Raw genomic sequence first — 24,517 nt, 5'->3', positions numbered from 1 at the left:
TCTAATTGATTAATTAATTTTTTATAACATATTCTTATTGTTTTGCCAAGTAAACTAACCATCATGGCTGAGTAAATAAATTTAAACAATTGTTCTAGAATGAGAATAATTGGTGCTTAACTAAACATCGAAAATAAAAAATATATATTTTACGTTCACGATGTCATACAATTAATGCAGTTGTATGAGATATCTTTTTTATTTCACATATTAGTAAATTTAAAAATATTTTTTTCCATAAATATCTCTTACTAGTTATTGTACTAGACCGAAAAAAATAAATAAAGCAGTGCGTCTCCACGGATTTCGCCATTTCGGAGCCCACAAAAGATATTTAAGAAACTTGTAACTATATCCGTTTGGACACGACTTGCGCACTACTTCCCCTTTAATAAGTCATATAGGAAAAAAAAGAAAAGAAAACTACTAATCGAAACCCTTGTGCTTTTTTTCTCCTCTCACTACTCTCGCGCTTCGCTTACTCATCTACACAAAGCTTGGATCATCTTCACCACAATATATATTATTTATGTATAGCAATTGCAAGAGGTGAAGAGTTTATTGAGAATGGTTTCAGGGAGGTGGATAGAAACTGGAGCGGATCTATGGAAAGATAGGGCGCGATCGCTGCAGCTTCGTCTTAGAGACCGACTTAGAGTCGCCGTCGATCATCATCGTCGCCGTCCGAAGATGTATGATGGTTACTTATCATCTACCGTCGAACGGTGGCTCCAACGGTTCAGCGATTTCCGTAGAGATACTCTGCCTTCTTCTTCCACTTTGTACCGTAAAAAAGGTCAGTTTCCTTTTCCTTGCAAAATTGCATTTAGTTTGGTACATCGAAAATCTAAATGCAGAAACGCTGGTATTCATAGGTAGAGTTTGCAACATGGTTGGACTAAGAACTCAAGAAACTCACGGTTGTTAGTTTATTCAAGAATGTTTTCTTCAAGAAAGTTTTCTTCTGTAGTTAGTTTATTCCATAATGTTTTCTTCAAGGACTGTAGTTAGTTTATTCAAGAATTCAAGAAGGTTTTCTTCACAATAAGTATGTGATTTCATGCTGAAAATTAATCATCGTGACTGAAATTACTTGCTAAAATTACTCCTATTACCTGCATTTGTCTGCCTTCGATGAATTTAGGGAATTTTTTATATGTTAAATCCCGCCTTTCAATTTCCATGGCCCCCTTCATGACCTGGAAGGTTATTTCCACTTAACTATTACTCACTTGTATTTGCTAACTTTTAGATATTCAAACTCACAAAAAGAAAAAAGTAACTTTCGGTTAAGAGTATGAAGTGATCGCATTAATAAGTTTCTTTGGTATGACATCCGGGCTTGTTTGGCCATGGAATACTATGTTGGTACTTGGTAATACTGAGCTTCATTTTTTGAACTTCAAGTGAAATATTGAAATATTGGTTGAAGGTGTATTTGTGAAATGGACTTTTCTTTCAAGTGAAGTACATCCCGAACATAATTTCAACTTCAATTCAAATACTGCCCAAATGCCTACTTAAGTGCACCATCATTGTGTTGCCTCCCATCACTTTAAGCAATAAGGAATTGTTTCTAATAACATTGCTTATAACTGCAAGTTGTGCTGCAAAACTATATGAGGATTCTTCAAGATGCTTTTCATGGTTGATACTTATAAATCTGTATGCTTATGACTGCAGTTAGCAAGGATATTGATCCAGAAGCAGATTCAGTCCTGACTTGCATGCTGCAGGCTGTGGCTGTTCCTGTGCTTGGAAATGTTTGTCATGTGTTTATGCATGGCCTCAATCGTGTTCAGGTAAGCTAAATCCGGGTGAGTTACTATTTCAGCTGTTGCCTAGTTGAGAAAAATAACTCTACAACTTTTGCAGATATATGGTGCAGAAAAATTACATCAGGTGCTGGAAAATCGAATGGAGAATAAACCACTTATTACAGTAAGCCATGTTTCTGAGTTACTTCCATGTTCCTGAGTTACCTCTTGTTCCACATACGAATGTTATCTTTCTAAAAAAAAAAAGAGTTACCTCTTGTTCCTTATTAGGCCTCACCTCAGACCCCTGGATTTTATCTTTTGATATCTGGTTCTGTTTTGTAAATCAACTCAGGTGAGCAATCATGTTGCTGCTATGGATGACCCACTAGTTATTGCTGCATTACTTCCTCCCAGTGTTATTTTGGATGCACAAAATTTGAGATGGACACTTTGTGCAACTGATCGATGTTTCCGCAATTCAGTGACATCTGCCTTCTTCAAACATGTCAAAGTTCTTCCTGTGTCCCGTGGGGACGGTATTTATCAGAAGGTATTTTCTTTCTGAGGTGCTGGTGAGATGAAGTTCTTGATATTCTGATTGTTTCTACATCACTGTTGATGGATGATGTATTAGATGTCTCACTCAGCCAGTCTAAGATGTTTTCTTTAAAATGGTGAAAGAGACTGATATAGTTTATAGCTAATTCTCAGTCTATTTCTGCATGTACTGCAGGGGATGGACATGGCTATTTCAAAATTGAACCGTGGTGGATGGGTGCACATATTTCCAGAAGGTAGTCGCTCTCGAGATGGTGGCAAAACAATGGGTTCTATTAAAAGAGGCATCGGAAGGTACTCATTCTTTCTAAGTAATAAATTGTGAATTGTATGATTATCCTTAAGTAGGTAACTTGTGAATTCCATGATTGTCAAAAAGGACACCAGTTTGTTGAATTTGTTAATTTCATATTATTTGGAGAAGAAAAAAACCCACAGACAAGGTATTGTTGGAGTTCTGTAGATATCATGGGTAGATTGATTCAGTTGTATTTCTGTTGATTACCTGTTCGTTTTTTGCTCTGCTATAAAATGAAAAAGATCCCCTCCTCTCCGTCGTTCCCCTGTTATTTAATTAGATTCATGTTGTCTTTACAAGGGTTGGTGCTATGTCTGAGACTTTTGGTTGTCTTAACAGATTGATCCTGGATGCCGACAATTTGCCAATAGTCATCCCTTTTGTGCATACTGGAATGCAGGACATCATGCCTGTAGGAGCCAAGCTTCCCAGGATTGGAAAGACGGTATGTAATTATCATTTTGTGGATGGTGAATAATGCAGTGGCATGTATCATGCACCAATATTATTAGGTATAGAGAAAGGGAATCAAAGAGAGAATCAATTGCCATTGCTCTACTTTAGTTACCATTTTCAACTTGTGGTATTTATGGTTTACATTCTCTTGGTATACTCTTAATGAGCTGTAAAAACTGCAGGTGACTGTTCTTGTTGGTGATCCCATCGAGTTTGATGATTTGCTTGCTGCGGGCGAAAAGAATAATATGCCAAGAGGAAAATTATATGATGCTGTGTCAACAAGAATTGGTGATCGATTACAGAAGCTCAAGGTCCAGGTGGACAGACTAGCTGTCCAGGAAGCACTACAATCACAAGACTACCATGATCATGTTGCTGAACGAGCTGCTGGGATTGTGCAGCACGTTGACTGGGAAGCTCTAGGCATGGACAATTACATGAGCATTGGGGAGGATCATGCCTCTCCTCCAAGGCAAGAACCTATTAGTGAGCAGCCATTAGTTGAGAAGCAGATGGAAGAAAATAGTCAGGATAGGTACTTTCGGTTGGGCTTTTCCAGGGAAAGTGGAATCGTATCGAGGATCAGAGGTTACATGGGTTCAACGGAATTAATGCTATTTTCTGCTAGATGTTTAGTTGCTAATAGTAGGGTAAAAGAAAATTTTGAGAACATTCAAGAGATTGCTCCATTGAAGGCTTGGAACAACTTTTGGATGCCCTTGTATGAGAGTCAGGTTTGTAACCGGGAGATTTTACTTTGATTGAAGAGTTTTACTGGTATATATTTAATACCACTATAACTCGTTAAAATATACTAGAAGAATAAATTTAATATTACTGTATCAAGTTAAAATATCTTATCGCATTATTATGCTATGGTTTATGGTTCCTTGGCCAGCCCATCCCATTTCCAAGAAGGTTTGCATAATCTGTTCTGTCATGGTGGCCCTTGATTTTTCCTCTTCAATCGGTCCTTTTGCTCAAGTTTGTGAGTTTCTGCCACTTTGGGGTCCTATTGGGGGTCAGGTCACCCGTCACCGGAAGGTACAATAATGCTTCTTGTCGCGGTTAGGGTAGATGGTTATTCGGAATGAAGTGTTGATTTGATTCTCGAGGGGTTTAGTTGTATTTTTATCGCGTCTTTCTTTTGATTTCACCATCACTTGTTGCTGATTGTGTTTAGGTAATCACATAATTTTATGGTAGTTACTGTTTCCTTATCGGTTGCTTTATTTCTTCCCCATTGTCTTTCTTTTCTTCATACCTATTTTGATATGTTGTACTCTGAAGGTCTTTTGGAAACAATCTCTTTACCTCCACGATATAGGGGTATGATTTGTATACTCTTTACCTTCTTCAAATCCCATTTTGTGTAATATCATTGAATATGTTATTATTGTTGTTATTGTCTAGATTTGATTTTCACAGAAGTGACAAAATCAATGCATTTTGTAGTAATTCATTGAATTCAATACATTCAAGTTTTATCAGATTGTAATAGATGGTTATTAATGGAATGATTCATCAAATTCTTAGGTCAACCCATTGTCATTCAAGAGACCAAAAATACAATTTATACTCTAGCATCAAATTTTAACAATATAGTGGATCACAAAGTATAAATTACAATGTATTAGAAAAAAGTTAATCAATCAATCTGAGTATGTCACACTATTATTGTTAGTATTATTTTACGAAATATCAAGTGAGGGCATTGAGTTGCAAGAGAACATATTTGGAAGGAAAAAAGACTAATCGAACGGTTAAGATTACGTGAAAGAGCAATATAACGTCCATCTAACGGTTCAATCAAACTCAAGTGAGACCTACAGTCAACCCCTGAACATATGTAGCAGCAGGGACAAAAGTGGAAAATTAAAAACTGGAAACTCCACTGATTTAACAAAAGAGAGGGGAAAGCGACTCTGGTGGGGTTGATGGTATCTTCTTCGAATTTGAATTGAATTGAATTCAATGGAGAAGAATATCTGTTAATAAGATTGCAAAAAAAGAATAAAAATGTTAGAAGAGGACGAAGATTTTCTGGAATCAGAATCTCAACTTACCGATGACCAGAAAATTGAGATTGCCAAATGGTTCCTTCTTAATGCCCCCGCCGGCGAAATTCAGTACGTCGCCAAAGGTCTTCTTCTTCTCTTTCATTTATTTTCTGCGCTAATTTTTTTGTATTTTGAAGGTTTTTTCGTCCTTGAAATTGTGCCCGCATTGGTGTTCGTTTGCGATCGGCAGTTTATTGTTTTCATTTTTGGTTTTGAGCGTCATTCGGTTTGATTTGCAGATGTTAGAGCTATTTTAAAGGACGAAAATATATATAAGAAAGCGGCCGAGGAGTCATTTCCTTCTTACAACAAATCTCACTTGATTTGTCTCGAATTCCCAAACAGAAGTGGCGATGTAAGTCTCTCTCTTGTTTTCTTTTTTCATTGGGTAAGTTAGATCTTTGAAAATGTAATTTAGGCTAATCGTGTCATTCGAATTGATAATTTCAGATTTGATAGTTTTCCGTAGTTGAAGATTAAAATATCAAGTAAACTGTAAGCAATACTTATTGTACTGATGTTGTAATTTTCCATAGTTGATAATTTCAGATTTGATAGTTTTCGGTAGTTGAAGATTAAAAAATGAAGTAAATTGTAAGCAATATGGTGTTGCAATTTTCCTTAATTGAAGGTTCATGACCTCTTCATGCATCCTTTAGAGCTCAAAGACTGAAAGAAAACAAAGGATAAAAGTTATGCTTGAGAAACTTCTTTTTAAAAAAAAGTTGCATGAAAAATAAGTAAGATTAATCTAATAAGGCTCCAAATAAGGCTTTTAGGATAGAGATATACTTCACGGTACTTGGATGCTGGCGCTACTATATAGGAAAGAGTTGGGTGTTGTTTGTTGAGCACCATGTTTATGGACAAGTTCTCTACATCTGTTTAAAGCTTGTGTATAGGGAATTTCAACCACTTCAATAAATGATTACTTCATCAATATAGAAAAGAAAACTTTCCGGAGAACTGTTCTTTATGAAGTCTAAGATTTTGAGCCCTCTTCTAAAAAGAAAGCAAAATGCTTATCATTTATGTAGTAATGGCCACTTGGAAGCTATTTTCATGATCTAGCTGTGTAAAGTTGCTGCTCACTAATTTGTAGGTACTGATTACATCATTTAGTGAGGTTGATAAGGATGAGTATCTTGATCCCCGGACTGCCCAGGTTGCCAGAGTTGACCATGTCAAGCAAGTACGTTGTTCAGTTCGTATACAATGCTAAATGATATTTTTGGATTTTTTACAGTTTGGTGTTTTGACTTTCTTCTTGTTGATAAGATTAAAAATTTCATTGGATGAGGCACCTCCCTCCATGTGCCACTAACAAACTACCTTGCAAAAACACAAAAGCACCAAAAATGGTGCTGGAATTTATCATCAAATCCTCAGTCTCTTAATGTCCCCAATAGCTGCATGATATGTAAGTTTAAAAGCTCATAATCTTGAAGGGAATCTAAAGTGATGATGAAAGGCTTATCTTTTTCCATCTTTTTTTTTGGGGCGTGGAGTGGTGGGATCCATAGAAGAGGAAGCAGGTTTGTAAGGATGAGTATTTTGTTTAGAAGACAATTCAAAAAAGCAATAAAATGGACATACATAAACAACCTGGTAGAGATGGTGGGACTATATCCAAAAATGTGCTTATTCTGAAAGAAAGGAAAAAGAAAAGTAAAAAGATCAGGACGAAGTAAAAAAAGAAGAAAGAGAAGCATACATATAATGCTGGGTGTACTCCTTTTTATGCTGTGCAATTAAAAATCTCTACATAAACTGGTTTTATGCTCATGTTGTTTATCTATAATTTAGTATGTTTAGACATCTTATGGCTGATTGGAACTTGATTTGTTAAACACATTCAGGCATTGGGGACAAAGAACAAAACACCAGAGTGAATTGTGTTAACTGTTAGGTTGGTTTTTATGATAGAAGTGGATATCAAGAATAAAGATATTGTAAACTTGAAAAATGTGCTTTGATATAGCAAGCTCTTGATTATCCTCATTACTCAATAGTTATGAACTTCACATAAGATGCATTTTCTATTCTTGTTAATGGTGATGGAGTGAATACCAATTTTGGAAAAGTAAAATAAGTCTCTTCTACTGGTCCATGGTTTTAAATTAATCCTCATTAGTCTACAGTGCTGAATTTCATATAACATGCATTTCTTTTCTATTTTTGTTAATGTGATGAAGTAGATGTAAATAGATTGGAAAATTGAAATAAGTCTCTGCTTAATATAACAAGTGCATGGGTTTATTCATAATTCAAGGCCTGTGAAAGTAAATGTATTTCCCTTCTCTCTTTTTTTTTCCTAGTTATTGTTGCCGTGTAATAATTTATGCCCCCTTCTTGTAAGCTCATGGTATGTCTGCATTCTAGGTTTGTAAAGACGTTAGGCCAGCAAGAGATGAAGAACTTCCATCTGCTTTTGTGGAAGAGTATAGGTAAGCATCTGTAGGGTGTGAGATATATTTCTCAGTTTAATATCTTTGGTATTTCTTCCCTTTTTAGTTACACTCACATTCTGTTTTCTCCATTGAGATGTTGAAGTTTTTCTATGTTATGACATTCACAATTATTTTGCCTAATTTGGCTTATTTTTTAACCATGCTCAACAAGACTTGCAAATTCAACCTCAGTTCTCAGACGGCACTCAGATACGTAGTTGTGAATATAGTTTAAGGTTGAGATGATTTATATGCTAGAACAGTTGCATTTCTTGTGGAAATTTTCTTTCCGGCTTAATTGAAAGAAAAGCTGCATGTTTTGGTCTGCGCTTACCGAAATCAGTCTGAAAATAAATAGTTTAGGTTAATCTCTCCTATATAGATGCTCTTCTTCTTAATCAGTATCATTTCTTCTCTGTCCTTCTATATTACAGTCTATGCCTTATCTTTCGAAATATTCTTAGTAATCTTCACCTCAAGTGTTAATAAGCTATCCTACATCATGATTCATGTGTGTGCTTATTCCATTAAGAAATCTGATTCATAATACACTGGTTTACCTTTTTGTTCATCTTTATCAGTGAGGAACAGATGTCTCCAAATTAATGGGTAATGACATCAATGTCGGATACTAAAGTGGTAGTAAGACACCTAAAGTTGGTATTATTGGGAGGCATTAAGAGTATAAAAGGATTATATTCTGAGTGCGCAGTGAATTCTTCAATAGTTCCTAATGCTTGACATGCAGATGATAAAAATCATGTTTTTGTTTTATGTGAGTAGTTCCTTCTTAACATGGTTAGTTATTCTTCTCATTAGGGGCTTTGTTTATGAGTACTGACTTTGTGATTACCATTGCTTGCCAAATTCTCCTAATCATGGTAATTCTTGTGTAGGTCTGCCATGGATGCTGAAATTATGAAGTATGTGAGTGAAACATATCCAAAAGGCATCTGTTCAGTTTACTGTACGAAGGGAAAGGATGTGGAAGAGCCAGGATTCGACTTTGAACTTGTTGTGGTGATTTCAGCTGCCAGACATAGTCCTCAGAATTTCTGGTGTGTTAGATTATTAAAACTCTAACTCTGACTAATTTGTGCAACACTCCCTTCATAATTCCTAAATAGTTATACATATCGTGGTGCAGAACTTGTAAACAGATACTGAAGTAATAGGTTGCTATATATAAACAAAGAATGAGGGAATCTATTGCCTATTTTTCCTGTCGGCTTCACACTTGTCACTTGCGTTAAGTGATATCTTCTTATAGCACGTCTGACTTGTCAATTGGGTCAACTGATACTTCTTATAGCTTTGTCTAAAGAACCTGATACTTCTGCATCTTCTGTAGCAATGGAAGCTGGCGATCAATATGGAATATTGAATTTAAGGATGAAATTCAATCTGTAGAAGTGAGAGGCGAGATGCAGGTATGAATTCATCAACAGTGAGCATATAGTGTTTGCCTTTTGGTTTCCTGATCTTTATTTTTTCCCCTTCACAGTTTTCTGGTTTCTTCACTGACTTTTACTCATGAATGTAGACTCTACTGAATTATTCTTTTTGGATTGAGCCGACCTTCTAGTTTAGGGGTGAGGGTAGTTGTTGCTTTGGTGTTGTATCAAAAGCATAATTATTCAAACTTGTATATCCTTTACCTGCTCTGTATTCAGGTTGGCGCCCATTACTTTGAAGAGGGAAATGTTCAGCTAGATGCAAAACATGAATGTAAGGATACAACGCTAATTCAGGTAAGTGACTATAGTTTGTTCATAAACTTCTCTTTGCTTTGTTGTCGTGTCCTTTTCCTGGTCTTAACTCGTAAGGGTATAGCAGCTGTTCTCTGCTGTAGGTTGTGCCGTTTTTTTTGTTTGTTTCTTAACCAGTGCTAAGTGTTAATGCTTCAAAACAGCACATAGAGACTGTAGATTGATGCCTCATGAAGGTACTCGGAGAATGCAATGAGAGTTTAATTCTTTTGGCAATAAGTCATGATAAATTTTCTCAAAAGAAACCCTCAGGGGTTGGCCTGCTGGCAATTGACTTGAGCCTTGGGGTTTGCTCCCTTTCAAGGTCTCAAGTTCGAAACCCACTAGGTGCAAACAATTTTTGAGGGCCATCGGACTGGGTAAAACCTGAATTAACCGTGGTGCACTTGCGGGAAACTCCTTGCCAAGGGCCTGTGCACCCCCGGGATTAGTCGGGGCTCAAAGAGACTCGGACACCCGGTGCAAATCAAAAAAAAAAAAAAGAAAAAAAAAAAAATTCTCAAAAGAAATGTAAGGGCGGTCTTGAGTTTAGCTATTTTTCACCTCCCTTCTGCAGTGTGAGACTGTGGTTGTTGGTACTTGTTTTCAATAAGCAAAGTCTGTTAGTTCTCAACTTCTTGGCATGTATTGTTTCCAGATTACCATGTCTGGAGCAAAATTATAAGCATTACTATCCAACTTTAGCAGTAGAACAGACTTCCGTCTATGATAGCTTTTTTCATAATTTTCTTTCATTTACCGCGATTTGTCCGTAATTTATACTTTCAATGAGAGTAACAAGGCACTAGGATGGTTAAACAAGCTGCTTCTGCACATCCTACTTTGTGTACCTGTGTAGAGAATGAAGGTCATATTAATATCAACACTTTGTACCTTAAGCAATCTGATTGGAAATCATATTGTAGAAGAAATAGAAGTAGCATGTTAAGAAAATAAATGGTGAGACATAACAGTTCCTGGAAATCCTATATTTTGCTGGTCTATTGTTGGAAAAGGTTAAAGCTAGAATGAAAAAAAATAATCAGCTTGAGTGATCTGATTGGTAATCGAACAGGGAAGAAAAGAAGTAGCATGGTCAGACAGCCAGAAAGAATAAAAAGTGAGACTACTGTTTCTGGAAATCCTATTTGTGCAACTAGTGTAAAATTTGAAGGTCAAGCTAAAGGAGAAGTTTTTTTCTTGAACAATCTTATTAACTCGAAGAAATAAAAGTTTGATCAAGTCTATCTTGTGATTTTGTTTATACTTTAAATGGTTTAAGTTTGAATTTACTGATTCTGTGGTGTCTTTCTTAGTCCCCAGATGATTCTGCAATTTCCTTGGTCAACATTATTCGCCACCATGAGACTGAGTATCTGGCTTCTCTTCAGGTTTTTACGTTGTTCCTGCATCACATTCAACCCCTCTTTCTATCATGTCAGCTAACACTTCCCCCTTGCCTGCCACCACTTTTCTATTAAGTCTCTGTTGCCGGTATTTTTGTTCCAAGTTACTGATCGACTTTTTACTGGCAGACATCTTACTTGAAATTGCCTGATACCACTTTCAAGGTACTCCTTCAACTTCAAAGCCTTTAAGTCAAAATATTTTAAATGAAAGATGCATGAGTGCTTGTCATTACAATCTCACAGCAGTCATGTTTTCTCACTATTGTCTTGGCTGGGAGAAACACCTCTCGCCACCTTGCACCATGAAAAGGATACAAATAAATAAATTCTTATCTTTTGCAGGACTTGCGGAGGAAGCTTCCCGTTACTCGTACATTGTTCCCATGGCACAACACTGCACAATTTAGCCTTACAAGAGACATCGAAAAAGAACTTGGAATTGGAAAATAGAAACATTGCACGTCTTTTATACAAGTTGAACATGTATACACCATTCTTGATATGACAAGCGAGTTTACTTGAGATTGCCGTCTCCGGCTATTTGTTGTCTTCTCCCTATTGTATTCCTTTGAGAGAGGGATTTTCATTTTCTGTTATTTTACCATGTTTGTTAATGTGTGAACTGCCCCTTAGTTGTTAATTTGCCAGTTGGCCTGAGAGAGTTGTGTATGCTGAGAAGAGTTGTAAAGTACTGAATTGGAAGTCTTTCATCATGGTTTTTAACCTTGGAATGACTGAACAATGCTGGTAAAGAATGATACTTTTTAGTTGTTATAATGTACTTACTTTTTTCAAACGTTTGAAAGGTCGAGGCGAATCCAACCATCAAAATGTTCAAACTTTGTTGCAATTTCATTTAATCTGCCCCTTTAAGATTTTGCTGGATAATAAGATCTGTGAACCTTTGTGTGGACGGTTGTTATATCATTTCATAATTTATCCTATTGTATTGTCATCATGTTTGGATAGATTGTATCATTTTGTATGTCATGTATGACCAATTTGAAGGACAATTATGGTGTATTGAATTGTATTCTCATCAAGTTTGGGTAGATTGTATCATTTTGTGTATCACATATGACCAATTTGAAGGGCAAACCTTTAAGAAAGGTAGGGGAAAATGAATAACTAAAAATGTATTATAAATGATAAAGTATGATTAATAGATAATAAACAAAGATAAAATGAGAAAAATAAATAAGGTACCGTAAATGATAAAATATGATTAATAGATGATAAACAAAGATAAAATAAGAAGAACAATAAGGTAACAATTGCTTAAGTTTGTACAACGTATAAGTGAAAATTTCGGAGGTCACACAAAAAGTTCCGTTACCGGGAATCGAACCCGGGTCTCCTGGGTGAAAGCCAGATATCCTAACCGCTGGACGATAACGGATGTTGGGTACCTTGTTCTATCTAAAACAACTTAACACAAAAGTATGAACTATCGTCCAATTTTGTTTTTTCCCGTATTGTCCCATGCGACCATCTCCAACCCACCTCTATTTTACTATTCATTCTCAATATTTAGAGAGTAAAAATAGAGAATGGGCACTCCAACCCCTCTTTATTTTAGTCTATATTCTTCATTTTTAGAGAGGTGAATAGTAGTTTTATTATTTTATTATTATTTTGTAATTAACACTATTTACATATAATGTCATTACTTAAATATCTAATATTTGATTTTTAAAAAATGTAATATAATATTTTAAAAATATATTATTTAACATATACTATATTCATTCCGAATTAACAGTATTTCAATATTTTTTAATTTTCCTCACTAATATAATTTGATTTTATTATTAATTTTCACTATAAAGAATGTGCAATTAAAATGATAAGATGAAAATTCTAATTTAAAAATACAATACATAACATAATAATTTAAATACAAGATAAAAGTTCAATACATAAGATGATAATTTAAATGCAAGATAACAATACAATACATAACATAACAATTTAAATACAAAATAACAATACAATAAATAACATAATAACTTATTTATCACAACAATATTTAGTAATCCAGTAGGTCATTTTCAGATTTAGCAATATTCTGAAAATAATAATAACGTATGATCCAGAAAATTGTTGTAATTGCGATTGTGCATATTGATTTCTTTTTTCAATTATTCATAGTTATTCTTGTTGCATGTAATCACGAACATTTGGAACACTAATAGCCTCTAAATTTTTCCTTGAAATTTTATTTTCTTCTATAAATTCCTTGAGTTTGATATATCCATATCTAGCCTTTCACCGTCTCATTGTTTGGATGTAGCTAACTCTAATTGCACCAATAAAAATGATGGTAGATGAAAATCTCTTATTTGAACAATTTTTAGTTAGACGTAAAAAATTAAGGATAAAAATGTTACTTTTGAACTCCGTAATGCATTATCAAAGCATTTTTGGGAGTAACATAATAATCTTAAAAGTTGAGTATTTATGTAACGTTTAAGTAATTGTATTTCACTAATGATTTCACTTTTATTTGAATTGTGCATTAAATTTGTATATTATATAATATTTGATTGCAATTTATGTTATTTAGAATAAAATGTAATTTTATCTTAAAAATAAATTTGAAAAAATAAAATATTATATCACATGAAAATTATATGTGATTATTTGGGAAAAGAAAAAAGCAATAATTTATGTTATGAAATAAGAAAATAAGAATGAAATAAAAATAATAATATAATATTGAAAAAAGAGAATAAAATAAAAAATCGAGTTGAAGTTGATTTGCTAAATAAAAGAAAATTGAGTTAAAGTTGATTTTCTGAAAAATAAAAAATTATATATTTGAAAACTAAAATAGAAAACATGGTTGGAGCTTGGAGATGTATTAAATACGGTGAAAGTGAAAGTAGTAGGCGATTCAATTTACAACCTATGAAACGTGGAGCCCACCCAATTCATACTTCATTGCCATAACGGCGGTAGAACAGAAAATTTTCAATTTACAATAAAGCTGGACTCCACTTGGTACAGTTCAAGCTTAATCTAGGAACCTTACGTTTTCGGTTTTTTTTTTTTTTCAACAAAGGGAGGAGAAAGACGAAGATCAAGCTAGGTAAGGCTTTGAATATCTTATATGTATTAGCAAAGATTATTGCGTATAAACTCATGCGGTGTCTAGGTTTGAATGTAAAAAAGAGAGAATTTACAGATTTAAGTTTTCTTTTTTTGTGTGTGTGCAATTCTTCGGGATCAGTTTTTTGTTTTATTGGTAATTCCTGTGTTTTGACTTTTGCAGGCAATCTTGAATTCGGAATTTCCCCCATCTAAAGATGGTAGGTTTAGCGACAATCGACTTCTGAGCGGTAGGGTTAGGGTTTTGAGTTCTTATGAAGCTCTAATTTTTATTTTTCTTCTGTCTCAGCTTCCCCTCTCTTTGCTCAAGACTGCACAGGGGCATCCCATGGTAAGCTTTTGAATTCATGTGGAAGAGGGTTAGTGTCTCCTTTTTTTTCTCTCTTCCTAGTTTATTGTTTAGTCTGATCTTAACTCTTTTCGGTGTGGTAATGCAGTTAGATCAATTAGGTTTTTCCAAGTGCTGCATGCTTTGAATGAACCCAAACTTATTAATAACATACAAAAACCACAAACCATGTGAATAAAGTAGTTATAGGAATACAGGAGTGTAATTCTTCTTTTGTAGCTGTTTGGGAAATTGGAGGGAGGATAACAATAATGATTTCATGTTTTGTCCTATTGTTAGTTGAGGCTTTTGGCTAACATTCTTAAAGGCAACAGATTTTTTGTTGGTATAGTTTATCAGTTTCTGCATATTTATATTGTATCTCCAAAATATGCCACAAGTCCTTGGAGCCCACCAGATTCTAGGGATTTTGAGAATTCGTATGGGATTATTGTATTTGTTCAATTATCTCAATCTGGAAACTTTTGTTTTCTAATACAGTTGGTGGAGCTAAAAAATGGAGAGACTTATAATGGTCATTTGGTGAATTGTGATACTTGGATGAATATCCATCTTCGTGAAGTTATCTGTACGTCAAAGGTAATTCATTGTTTTTTAATATGTTATTGCTAGGTTTTCAAATGTATTGGTGCAAGACCACCTGATTTTTGAAAAATTAATGCAGGATGGAGATAGATTTTGGAGAATGCCTGAATGTTATATTCGTGGCAATACCATTAAGTATCTTAGAGTTCCTGACGAGGTTAGTTTATTTTCTTAATTACTATGATTAATAATGCTTTCGTGTAGTATTATTTGTTTTTCACTTGCAACATAGTGTGTATGGCATGTTTGGACCTTGTACTAAGGGAACAGAAGATGGGTGCCTATTTTGTAGTAGTTATTTGTATTATTAAATGGTTGCTTTGCAGGGGTGACTGTAAAATTTGTATACTAGTTGTGGAATGGAGGCTTCTACTTAAGTACCTAGGACTAAACTACTTGCTTTAGTGCTATCACTCAACATGACAATGAGTTTGAAAAATCTCTAGTTTTCATAGAGAGTACACGTTAATATACACAATAATATTTTTTTACACACCTCCTAACGTGCAGGCCTGAATTCTTTTTCCCTTGCCAAGCACACAAAACTTATTTTCTGATAATGGGTGGGTTGAGAATTGCACCATGTTGAGATGTGAAATGTGTGATCATCTGATGTAAAAGCTTAAGTTGTTAGGGAGGACACATTTTAATTTACTTAATAACATCTTGTACAGAACACGGAGGACGGTCCATTTACACCTTTATGGTGGTGCATTGTAGGCTTGGTTTGATGTAGGTAGGTGGAATCAAGATACTAGCTAATCTTGGTGTGACCAGACATGGATATACTTGCCTGGTTACTCACTCAATGGGGCTTTTAGGGGTGGGTTTCAGTTGTGCTGTTGTAGGCTGAAGTTATGTTACTAGCTAATCTGTGGTGTCTGGGCCTATGGGGCTAAACTTACCTTGACATACTTGGAATCAGAGCAGGAAAGCATAGAGAACCGGGTAGAAAAGTTAAAAGAGGTATTAGCAGTAGCACATGTCTGAGCAATAATGCAGGGAACTGAAGGTTGAACTTACAACACAACTCTGATGTTCCTAAAGGCTAAATATAAATGCATCCAATATTCTTGTTGCCTCTTTTCTACTGATAAAATAGATTTCTTGAAATGAAATCATTGCTGTGGTTGGAACATTAGTGTTTTAGACTTTTGAACATAGTGTTCTTCTCAAATAAGATGTGTAGCCAAGTGGTTTTCATACAAGATTCGGAAGTTAGATAATTCTTAGTTCTTAAGTAATTATTTTCCAATATTACTGGCTTATTTTATATCAGATATCCTATACTAAAAAAAATATAAAATGTTAGACAGCATAAGGTTGAACCACTATTGATGTTGTTCTTTCTTGCATGCCTGTAGTCCACTGTATGTTCATTTCCCTGTGACTGTGAGTAGAACATTCCTGTAAGAGGAGAATTGATTACGCTGATGTGATGCAATTTAGCCAAATCAGACATTGTTGTGCTCCCTATGGACCGTGAATCTGACACCTTAGGTAGGAGTGCGACTCTATGAAGATGGCAATGAGAGATTGTTTTAGCAATGACGAGCTTCCATGTGAAATCTAATGTTTGCAGTTTTGACTAAATAAAGCGGCAGCACCTGCTTTCTGCTTTTATTTTCTTCTTAGAGCGGATTATGCACTCTTCCGCCCTGTTTTTTTTTATAGCTCATGACAGGCACATATGGGAAGTTATCCTAGCTTCTCGTGTCCATTCACCTCCCACACATTCATAGTTGATTTAGGAATGACCTTTGAGTTTTGGAAGCTATCCTTTTGTTGATCTTTTAGGAGTGCCAGGAACCTTTTCCCAGTGTTTGTTTCCTCTTTTAGATGCTTTTCTTTTTGTTTGTGTGGGCTTTCAGTACTAGCTAGGAAGGCAGATGATGTTTGAATACAGCTGCTATCCTAATTTTCTTTACTTCTCCTTTTTTGGACACATAGGGGGTGGGGTGTTTGAAAAGGAGAGGTAGGTGAGAAGAGTTTTCATGGGCAGCTCACATTTTCTTTTAAAAAGTCGTAATGTTAACAGATAGAAGTAGCTGTAAAATGAAAACCCCCTATATCCTTTCAGATGTAAATGGCAGATTTACACTTTCACTTCTACAAAAATGGAGAAGAATGCAGATTGCCTTTTCTTTTATACATGGAATAACTTTAGTATTGCAACATTATTTTACTGAGAGGCTAAGCTTTGTAGATATTCTTGATTATATATATTTTAAAATAAGGACATACCTACTTGTGTTTACTGGTTTGAATAGTGCATTTTTATCACTGGGGTTGGAGACTGAGTTTGCAGTAGTTTATGAATTCTGGAAGTTTAGTCTGCCCTTGGCTCTTCGTTTGACCAAGTTAATAATCCCTCTTAGTGCTGTTTGGTTAACTATGCTATAATTTTCCAGGTGATTGATAAAGTTCAAGAAGAAACAAAAAGCCGTGGAGGTACTACTTTGGACTATTAATTATATCAGGAATTGTTATAACCAACTTCTAATTATCTATTGGATCAGTGTGGGGTTTGTTGATTTACAAATACTGCCCTACTTGCCTAGAATCAGTGTCTGAGCATTCAGCTTAATTAGTATATTTTTAAATCCTTTTGCAGATAGAAAACCACCTGGTGTCGGTGGACGAGGAAGGGGAAGAGGAGGTAGGGATGAAGGTGCTGCTGGAAGACAGGCGAAAGGCATTGGGCGTGGAATGGAAGATGCAGGTGCCAAAGGCCGGGGCAAAGGAGGACCTGGTGCCAAGTCTGGTGGAAAAGGTATGAAGTGTTCAATATGCAAGTTATAATGTAATTTTATTCTCGTTCTGCTAAAGCTTATGTATCCCCGAGTCTCAATCCGCAGCGACCATGTTCAACACTTGAAATTAGTCTCCATACAGCAAGTCTCTATGTTGTAACAGTCCTCAAGTATATTTGTGAACGCAATATTTATGTAGCCATTTGCTAATCAGATGATTCTGGATGGTATTTATTGTACAGGTGGTGGCCGTGGACGTGGCTAATCGTCGTCATTTAGAGACAAAGAAGCCAGATGACAAGCTAGATATATTGTATCTAATTTTGTTTGTACTTTCAAATTATAAAGCAACTTACCGGAGAAAAGGCCTGCTTCCAGTTATTATTATTTTAAGATGAATGTATGTAGGCTTGAAATGCTCACTCTCTTTCCTTTCTGATGACATGTAAGAGTTCGTGTCTTGAAAATATTTGCCCCCTCAGTATGTGTTATTTTAAATGAAAACTTAGCTAGCTTTCTTTCCCCAATCCGAGAAGCTGGATTTCTAGTGAAAGACGCCTTTCACTTTATACTTAGAATGTTAAATAGCACGAGTAAATATTTCTGTACTTAAGATTAGGGAGGCAAACATTTGGTTTTATCTATTATTTTCCAAAAGATGTGATTATTGCTTCTTTATTTGTAGGTTTCAAGTAATGCCATATTTGGATGAGTTCTCATTGAAAATATGATTACACTTAGATACATGTATATTTGCTATGAGAGAGGCAAGTGAGATAGGTGAGGGAGGTCAGCGAGATTCGTATGTATTTCAAATACAAGCGAATCACACTAGATACATGTATTTGTAGAGTGAGAGAATTGTAATGTACTCAAATACATGTGAATTCACTTGGATACAATGTATACGAAAGGAGTACCCTTTTCTGTATTTTCTTTTATAATTCCTGTTTGTTTGAGGTTTGACGAAAGAAAACTTATCCAATAATTGAAGCCACTTCAAGGCAGTCACGGAATCTTTAGTATAAAAACAAACTAATTATGGGATGCAGACAAAATGTTGCTATATAAAAATTAAATATCATTTTGTGTTGGCATATTTCTCTCCTCATCATCAGCTGTGTAGTGTAGTTGATGCCTGGCGTCAAAGTAGATATGGAGCATGTGATAGTTGAATCTCAAGAAATGGAGAAAGAAGAAGAAGAAGAAGTAAAGCCTCAAAAGACAAAGCGAGTTGCTTCCCTTGATATTTTCAGAGGCCTCACTGTTGCAGTAAGTTTGACCATCTTTCTCTTCTTATGGACCTTTCCTTCTCCTACTTGGCGAAGATTGGAACTATGGGATTATAATTCTACTTGGACAATGAAAATCTCATAGATTCATGAGAGGTAATGACCTGGATTCTTTAAACAGAAGAAATTGTGTCACTATCCAATACTTACTAAAATTTAGAAACTACTTCAAATGGATAAATGAAGAAAGTTGTTTTACCCCTTTTAGTGAAAGGGGAATATCATTTGGTGTTTGATTGTTAGAAAATGACTTATTTTCTGGAAAATGTTTTCCTCTGTACCACCCTTAGTAGTTACCTTGCTGTGGAATGTTGGAAGGTGTCTTGAGATCTGGAGAAAAGAAAATAGTTGACACACAGAAGTTTAGGGACAAATTTAGAATTTTGTTTGTTTTTCTGAATACTTGTAGTTTTGGGAGACAATACCTTGATAATTTTATGAATGTTATGCTTGTAGATCTTAAGGGTATGAAACTTTTGAAGTCTGTCTTCATTTCTAACCTTCTTGGCAAGCTGTTGACCAGTAAGGAGTTGAAGATTTCACAAGAAAAAGTATTCATGCTATAACATGATTGATTTTGTATCCTTTTTATTACTCCCTCCGTCCCTATATAGTTGTCCACTTTAGAAATGGTACACATATTAAGGCAACAATGATTAACATAGTGAAGTTACAATTTTGCCCTTATTAATTATGATTCCAAAATAAATTTATTCAAGATAACTAATCAATGTTGGGGGAAGTTTAAATTTTCAAGAAGTTTAAATGAGGGTATAATAGGAAATTTTTTTTTGTCCTTTCTTGATTTGTCAAAATGGACAAGTAAATAGGGACATCTAAAAGAGGAAATATGGACAAGTAAATAGGGACGGAGGGAGTATTTTAAAGAAAGGAGATTGATTTATGTATCATATTTGTCTTGTCCCCTAATGAAGCCTGGCAAATTATAGAGTTTATCTTCCTGAATGAATTTAAATCATTATCTTTATTTAATTACCACTTGTATAATCTTAAGAGTCTCGTGATTTGCTTGGACTAGATTACAGTAACCTGCTTCGTGCATTGGGATGTTCACTAATTCAGACATCGAATTTGTTGCCTTTAAAACTTCCTGACAGAAAAAGGTTTATCGAATTTGTAGCTGATGGTCTTGGTTGATGATGCGGGAGGAGAATGGCCTATGATCGGGCATGCACCATGGAACGGTTGCAATCTTGCAGATTTTGTGATGCCATTCTTTCTGTTTATTGTGGGAATGGCCATAGCTCTTGCATTAAAGGTTAGCTTCGTGTTCTTTTTTCTTCTTCCCATCCTTAAGAAGATAAAGTAGGGTAATTGTTCCTACTCATTGGTGCTTAACTACTTATTGTGTAGAGAATACCAGAAAAGGTAGTGGCCATCAGAAAGGTGATTCTAAGGACACTCAAACTTCTATTTTGGGGCCTCCTTTTACAAGGTCAGTTATCTTTCTTTCCTTCCTTTTATGTTATTCTTCCCTTCATGTTTCCATGCAAGATGCATTCTATTCATATCCAATATATCATAGAAAATCTAGGAGGAGTGTTGGACTTACACTGTCTACAAGCTTCTGAAATAAGGAAGTAACCTTTTTTCTCCTTTATCTGGTGACGTTTCACAGTTCGTTAATGCTATTGACTGAATGCATAATCTGCTGCAAATCTGAAAAAGTAATTTAGGTTGTCTTCAGTGGATAACATCCATAGTAATTAGTCGGTGTTGTGCTGTAGGACTTAAACATATATTTTTTTTAATCTTTTTTTGGTAACCTGCATATTTCATTCATAACCAAAATTGTATCTTTACAAAACAAAGTAGTATTGGACTAACTACTCACTCATAATACAAACAAAATCTACTAACCTATAGCCTTCTAGACAATACAACCTGAATAGATCAGCGATTCAATACTATATATAGCTAAACCAAAACTAAGGGTAGACATTGAGTTGTTGAAGTGCATTCTTCCAGTTCGCCCTGGTCTGACTCTTGATATGCATATGCATTACAACTTCCTTCAAAACTTCATATATTGGATCTCCTAAAGTAGTCACACGTATTATCCTTAGGGGATTATTGTTTTATTTGCCCTTTCTCTGTGATTCTGCCAACCTTTGTGATTTTAATAAGTTGTAACTACATTTTAGCTCTGATGAATCTACAGATCCTTTCTCCTTTCTAAAGGACACCTATCCCAGAACGAATGATCAGTCATGACATCTACTGATTAGCTTTCCTTTAGGAAACAGAATTATGTTCGGCTTCAGATAGAAACTTTCAACCAAAGTGGGAATCCATTTGTTAAACCTGGTCTTGCATCTCATCTTTCCTCTTCCCAAAGTCATTAGAAGTCTAACCTCATCCTTTCAATTGTGAAGGGGGTTATTTCCATGATCTTGACAAGCTAAAATATGGTGTTGACATGAATAGGATAAGGTTGTGTGGCATCCTTCAGGTAACAGTTTCTGATCCCACCCCCTTTTCTGTCTCTCTTTTGAATGATAATATCTTGTGTTGGTGATAATTCTTCTGCTTCTTATCTTTGTAGAGAATTGCTCTCGCTTACTTAATAGTGGCCATAATAGAAATAACAACAAGACAAGCCCAATGCAAAGAACTACCAATGGGATGGTTCTCTATTTTCAAGTTATACAGCTGGCAATGGTGAGTATTATTTTGGTGTTTCCAAAGTGGTGATAGCATTAAGGATCTCCAAGTTAGTACTGAACATTTCTTCATGATTTCAGGGTTATTGGAGCATGTGTTTTAGTAGTTTACTTGGCCACATTATACGGAACATATGTTCCTGACTGGAACTTTGTTGTCCAGAACCCGGACAGTGTTGATTTTGGGAAGACTTTAACTGTGAGTTTCCCTCGTCCATGTTCCAAAGTTACCTTTAATATTTCTATATTTAAAGTCAAAAAATTTTGCTTTTGGTATTAGGTAGCTTGCAATGTGAGAGGAAATCTTGATCCTCCTTGCAATGCAGTGGGTTATATTGACAGACAGATACTTGGAATCAATCACATGTATCCACGTCCGGCTTGGAAGAGATCCAAGGTGATTGGTTCTTCACAAAATTATATCTTCCCTCTATTGTTGTTCTTTGTGATTTTCCATCTCCATTATCACCGGATTAAGTTCATCTGTAACACCTTTGATGGATCTTTATTCTACAGTCTTGCACTAAAAATTCTCCATATGAGGGACCTTTCAAGGATGATGCTCCATCATGGTGTTGGGCTCCTTTTGAACCTGAAGGAATTCTGAGGTAGGATTCGTATCATCAATTCTCTCTTTTCGTTAAAGTTTTGTGTGCTCGTATCATCAATACAATCTTTATCTCTGGATTTCTAGTTGCTTGATTAATAAAATCTTTTAAAGTCTAATACCTTCTATGCTACTTACCAATGTTCAATTTTCCCTGTCTGGTAAATTCTTCTACTTATGACTACAGCTCAATTTCTGCTATTCTCTCTACGGTCCTTGGAGTTCATTTTGGGCATGTTCTTATTCATATGAAGGTTAAGTGAAAATCTTCTAGACTTGACCGTCTCACCAAATTAAAGCAAAGTTACTGATATATTCCAATTTTTGTAACTCCAGGATCACTCGTCCAGACTTTTGCATTGGATTGGCATGGGCATAGCTCTTTTAGTTTTAGGAATTATTCTCCACTTCACAGATGGTAAAATTCGCAGTTTATGAAATGCACTTGAAAGCTGGATATATCTTCTTTTCTCTTCCTCATTTTTCCTTTGATGGTGCTGAATGCAGCTGTTCCTTTAAATAAGCAATTATACACCTTCAGCTATGTCTGTGTAACCTCAGGAGCAGCCGCGTTAGTGTTCTCTGCTTTCTACATTCTGGTACAGTAGTCTTGTCCAAAAATCTGGTCACTTCTATTATATGTTCCTTGCTACAAATTGAACTGATCAACTTGGTACATTAGATTTGGAAGTTCTAGACTTCTACGATTAAATCACACTTCCCTCTGAAATGCAAGGCCATTCATTAGAAACAAAAATCTCAAGGTTCAAGTTGATGGAAAATGTTCCAAGTTTTATGTCTTCATCAATCAGTACCGGATGATATAGAGCAGGAGAATGTGTAGCTGAGACTTTTCAGAATGAGTATTTTTAACAAGAAAAGCTTAGAATGACAACATTCTGATGTGTCATCTCCATAGCAAGATTCACAAACTTCTAATCCTGATCCTTTCCTTTTGGTCCTTTTGGAATGCAGGTTGACATTTTGAACTTGAAGTATATATTTCTTCCACTAGAATGGATTGGTATGAATGCAATGCTTGTTTATGTAATGGCCGCCGCAGGAATATTTGCAGGTTTCATCAATGGCTGGTATTACGAGGACCCTCATAACACACTGGTATTTCATTCATCTCTTCCTCACTTTGATATGCTGCAGTCCATTGTATACAAATAGTCAGAGGCGGATTCAGGATTTGAACATTATGGGCTCGAGTTTGAAATTCTACCACAACAGATAGGTTACTGGGTTCGAAATTTGTACTTACATGGTGAATTTCTTAGCACAGACAAAGTTTTTTATGCAGTACATCTGCCTCTAGCCATCTGCTTTCTGCAGCCAGTTGTCAAAACTTAAATAGGCCATACGACAATTGTTGCTTCTGGTTTTGCTTTCAATCTTTGACAGATAGGATCGAAAATAAGAAGTGAACTCAGTTCAATGTTTTCTCTCCTGTATGAGTTCAAAGTTGTGCAAGTAAACTGATTGAACTTACTCAACATTTGCAGATATATTGGATCAAAAAGCACATCTTCATTGGAGTGTGGCATTCAACAAGAGTGGGAACACTTCTTTATGTCATCTTTGCTGAGATATTGTTTTGGGCTATTGTTGCTGGCCTACTTCATCGATTAGGTGTATACTGGAAGCTTTAGTTCTGATGAAATTTGCCTCTTTTGCTTGATTGTTATCTTAGGTAAGATATAGCATTGTATGTACTTGAAACTAGAAAAAGCTTCAGCTAGACATGGATCTCAGTTTGATTTCTCTCTGACTAAGAAGTTCAATACTTCTAGCAGTCCAAATGAACAATACAGATAAAGCTATTCTTTTCATATCATCAATTCATATCAATTCGGGGTCGGGCATACAAAAAGTGCTCTGGAGTGCGAATGAAAGGCGTAGATCCAATAGAAGAATTTGGGGCATAAGCCGTTTTAAATTTGATGTTTGGGGCATAATGTGCTAAAATTCAAAAAAATCTTGGACTTGACTTATAGAGTTTGAAATAGATACCTTATGTAACGAAGTGGTAAGGCACTAGGTATCGTGGGAGAATATTATTTAATCACTGGAAAAAGTTGAAATTCGAACAATAAAAATTGCAACAAAAAAGGTATAGTTTTACATTTAAAAGTTTAGAACGTCTTTTTTTTAGTTAACTATATAATATTATTAGCAAAGAAGCTCAAGTAACATTACAAAATAAGGGAATAGTACTATTCCCGTTATATATGGTAGCAGTGGTTGCTATGAAATTACTATTATGAGTCAAAATTTCCCTTGCAAACATAGTTCCTAGTATATCTGCCCAAGCTTTGCGAGCATCAAAGCAACTTGCAAAATTCTTGTGCGATCAAATAATTGCTTCTTGGCCTCTTTTCTTGGCTAAGA

At 35.3% G+C, this 24,517-nt stretch overlaps 4 protein-coding genes and 2 non-coding genes across 7 annotated transcripts; 5 read left to right on the top strand and 1 right to left on the bottom strand.

Annotated features, from left to right (window-relative positions):
• The first annotated feature begins 437 nt into the window (after positions 1 to 437).
• LOC125848072 (uncharacterized) lies at positions 438 to 3,928 on the top strand. The gene is made up of 7 exons (XM_049527873.1): positions 438 to 796; positions 1,684 to 1,802; positions 1,876 to 1,941; positions 2,113 to 2,310; positions 2,494 to 2,612; positions 2,956 to 3,061; positions 3,255 to 3,928. Exons 1-7 carry the CDS (start codon positions 568 to 570, stop codon positions 3,834 to 3,836), a joined length of 1,419 nt encoding a protein of 472 aa, XP_049383830.1. The 5' UTR covers positions 438 to 567; the 3' UTR covers positions 3,837 to 3,928.
• Positions 3,929 to 4,956: 1,028 nt separating this feature from the next.
• LOC125848207 (F-actin-capping protein subunit alpha) lies at positions 4,957 to 11,633 on the top strand. 2 transcript variants are annotated; one of them, XM_049528038.1, is made up of 10 exons: positions 4,957 to 5,218; positions 5,375 to 5,490; positions 6,238 to 6,327; positions 7,518 to 7,582; positions 8,482 to 8,643; positions 8,937 to 9,015; positions 9,259 to 9,336; positions 10,650 to 10,724; positions 10,869 to 10,904; positions 11,085 to 11,633. In XM_049528038.1, exons 1-10 carry the CDS (start codon positions 5,095 to 5,097, stop codon positions 11,190 to 11,192), a joined length of 933 nt encoding a protein of 310 aa, XP_049383995.1. In that variant the 5' UTR covers positions 4,957 to 5,094; the 3' UTR covers positions 11,193 to 11,633. The 2 variants fall into 2 exon arrangements, with proteins under 2 accessions (XP_049383995.1, XP_049384002.1); XM_049528045.1 differs by having other exon boundaries at positions 4,959 to 5,204.
• Positions 11,634 to 12,069: 436 nt separating this feature from the next.
• Positions 12,070 to 12,141, bottom strand: TRNAE-UUC (transfer RNA glutamic acid (anticodon UUC)). The gene has a single exon. It is a non-coding gene; the product is annotated as a tRNA-Glu (tRNA).
• Positions 12,142 to 13,709: 1,568 nt separating this feature from the next.
• LOC125848380 (probable U6 snRNA-associated Sm-like protein LSm4) lies at positions 13,710 to 18,061 on the top strand. The gene is made up of 8 exons (XM_049528239.1): positions 13,710 to 13,833; positions 14,017 to 14,053; positions 14,143 to 14,184; positions 14,683 to 14,781; positions 14,867 to 14,944; positions 17,199 to 17,238; positions 17,402 to 17,560; positions 17,783 to 18,061. Exons 2-8 carry the CDS (start codon positions 14,051 to 14,053, stop codon positions 17,803 to 17,805), a joined length of 444 nt encoding a protein of 147 aa, XP_049384196.1. The 5' UTR covers positions 13,710 to 13,833; positions 14,017 to 14,050; the 3' UTR covers positions 17,806 to 18,061.
• On the top strand, positions 16,218 to 16,343 carry LOC125854059 (small nucleolar RNA snoR127). The gene has a single exon (XR_007445352.1). It is a non-coding gene; the product is annotated as a small nucleolar RNA snoR127 (small nucleolar RNA).
• A 555-nt stretch (positions 18,062 to 18,616) lies between the features above and the next one.
• Positions 18,617 to 23,895, top strand: LOC125848082 (uncharacterized). The gene is made up of 13 exons (XM_049527884.1): positions 18,617 to 18,812; positions 19,974 to 20,111; positions 20,207 to 20,288; positions 21,229 to 21,305; positions 21,399 to 21,514; positions 21,598 to 21,719; positions 21,801 to 21,913; positions 22,033 to 22,124; positions 22,311 to 22,377; positions 22,460 to 22,541; positions 22,631 to 22,722; positions 23,099 to 23,242; positions 23,632 to 23,895. Exons 1-13 carry the CDS (start codon positions 18,675 to 18,677, stop codon positions 23,776 to 23,778), a joined length of 1,410 nt encoding a protein of 469 aa, XP_049383841.1. The 5' UTR covers positions 18,617 to 18,674; the 3' UTR covers positions 23,779 to 23,895.
• Positions 23,896 to 24,517: the final 622 nt, after the last annotated feature.

This window comes from Solanum stenotomum, chromosome 1 (assembly GCF_019186545.1).
Source record: "Solanum stenotomum isolate F172 chromosome 1, ASM1918654v1, whole genome shotgun sequence".
Lineage (NCBI taxonomy): Eukaryota > Viridiplantae > Streptophyta > Magnoliopsida > Solanales > Solanaceae > Solanum > Solanum stenotomum.
Note: the sequence above shows the minus strand (reverse complement) of the source record. Positions and strands in the feature narration are given on the sequence as shown.

Coding starts and splice junctions, on each gene's coding strand:
- LOC125848072 (XM_049527873.1), top strand. CDS start 568: ATGGTTTCAGGGAGGTGGATAGAAACTGGAGCGGATCTATGGAAAGAT. Junction 2,311..2,493: donor GGGACGGTATTTATCAGAAG/GTATTTTCTTTC, acceptor CATGTACTGCAG/GGGATGGACATGGCTATTTC. Junction 3,062..3,254: donor TTCCCAGGATTGGAAAGACG/GTATGTAATTAT, acceptor TAAAAACTGCAG/GTGACTGTTCTTGTTGGTGA.
- LOC125848207 (XM_049528038.1), top strand. CDS start 5,095: ATGTTAGAAGAGGACGAAGATTTTCTGGAATCAGAATCTCAACTTACC. Junction 9,016..9,258: donor AAGTGAGAGGCGAGATGCAG/GTATGAATTCAT, acceptor CTCTGTATTCAG/GTTGGCGCCCATTACTTTGA. Junction 10,905..11,084: donor TGCCTGATACCACTTTCAAG/GTACTCCTTCAA, acceptor TATCTTTTGCAG/GACTTGCGGAGGAAGCTTCC.
- LOC125848380 (XM_049528239.1), top strand. Junction 14,945..17,198: donor ATCTTAGAGTTCCTGACGAG/GTTAGTTTATTT, acceptor ATAATTTTCCAG/GTGATTGATAAAGTTCAAGA. Junction 17,561..17,782: donor TGCCAAGTCTGGTGGAAAAG/GTATGAAGTGTT, acceptor TTTATTGTACAG/GTGGTGGCCGTGGACGTGGC.
- LOC125848082 (XM_049527884.1), top strand. CDS start 18,675: ATGCCTGGCGTCAAAGTAGATATGGAGCATGTGATAGTTGAATCTCAA. Junction 21,515..21,597: donor AAGTTATACAGCTGGCAATG/GTGAGTATTATT, acceptor TCATGATTTCAG/GGTTATTGGAGCATGTGTTT. Junction 23,243..23,631: donor AGGACCCTCATAACACACTG/GTATTTCATTCA, acceptor CAACATTTGCAG/ATATATTGGATCAAAAAGCA.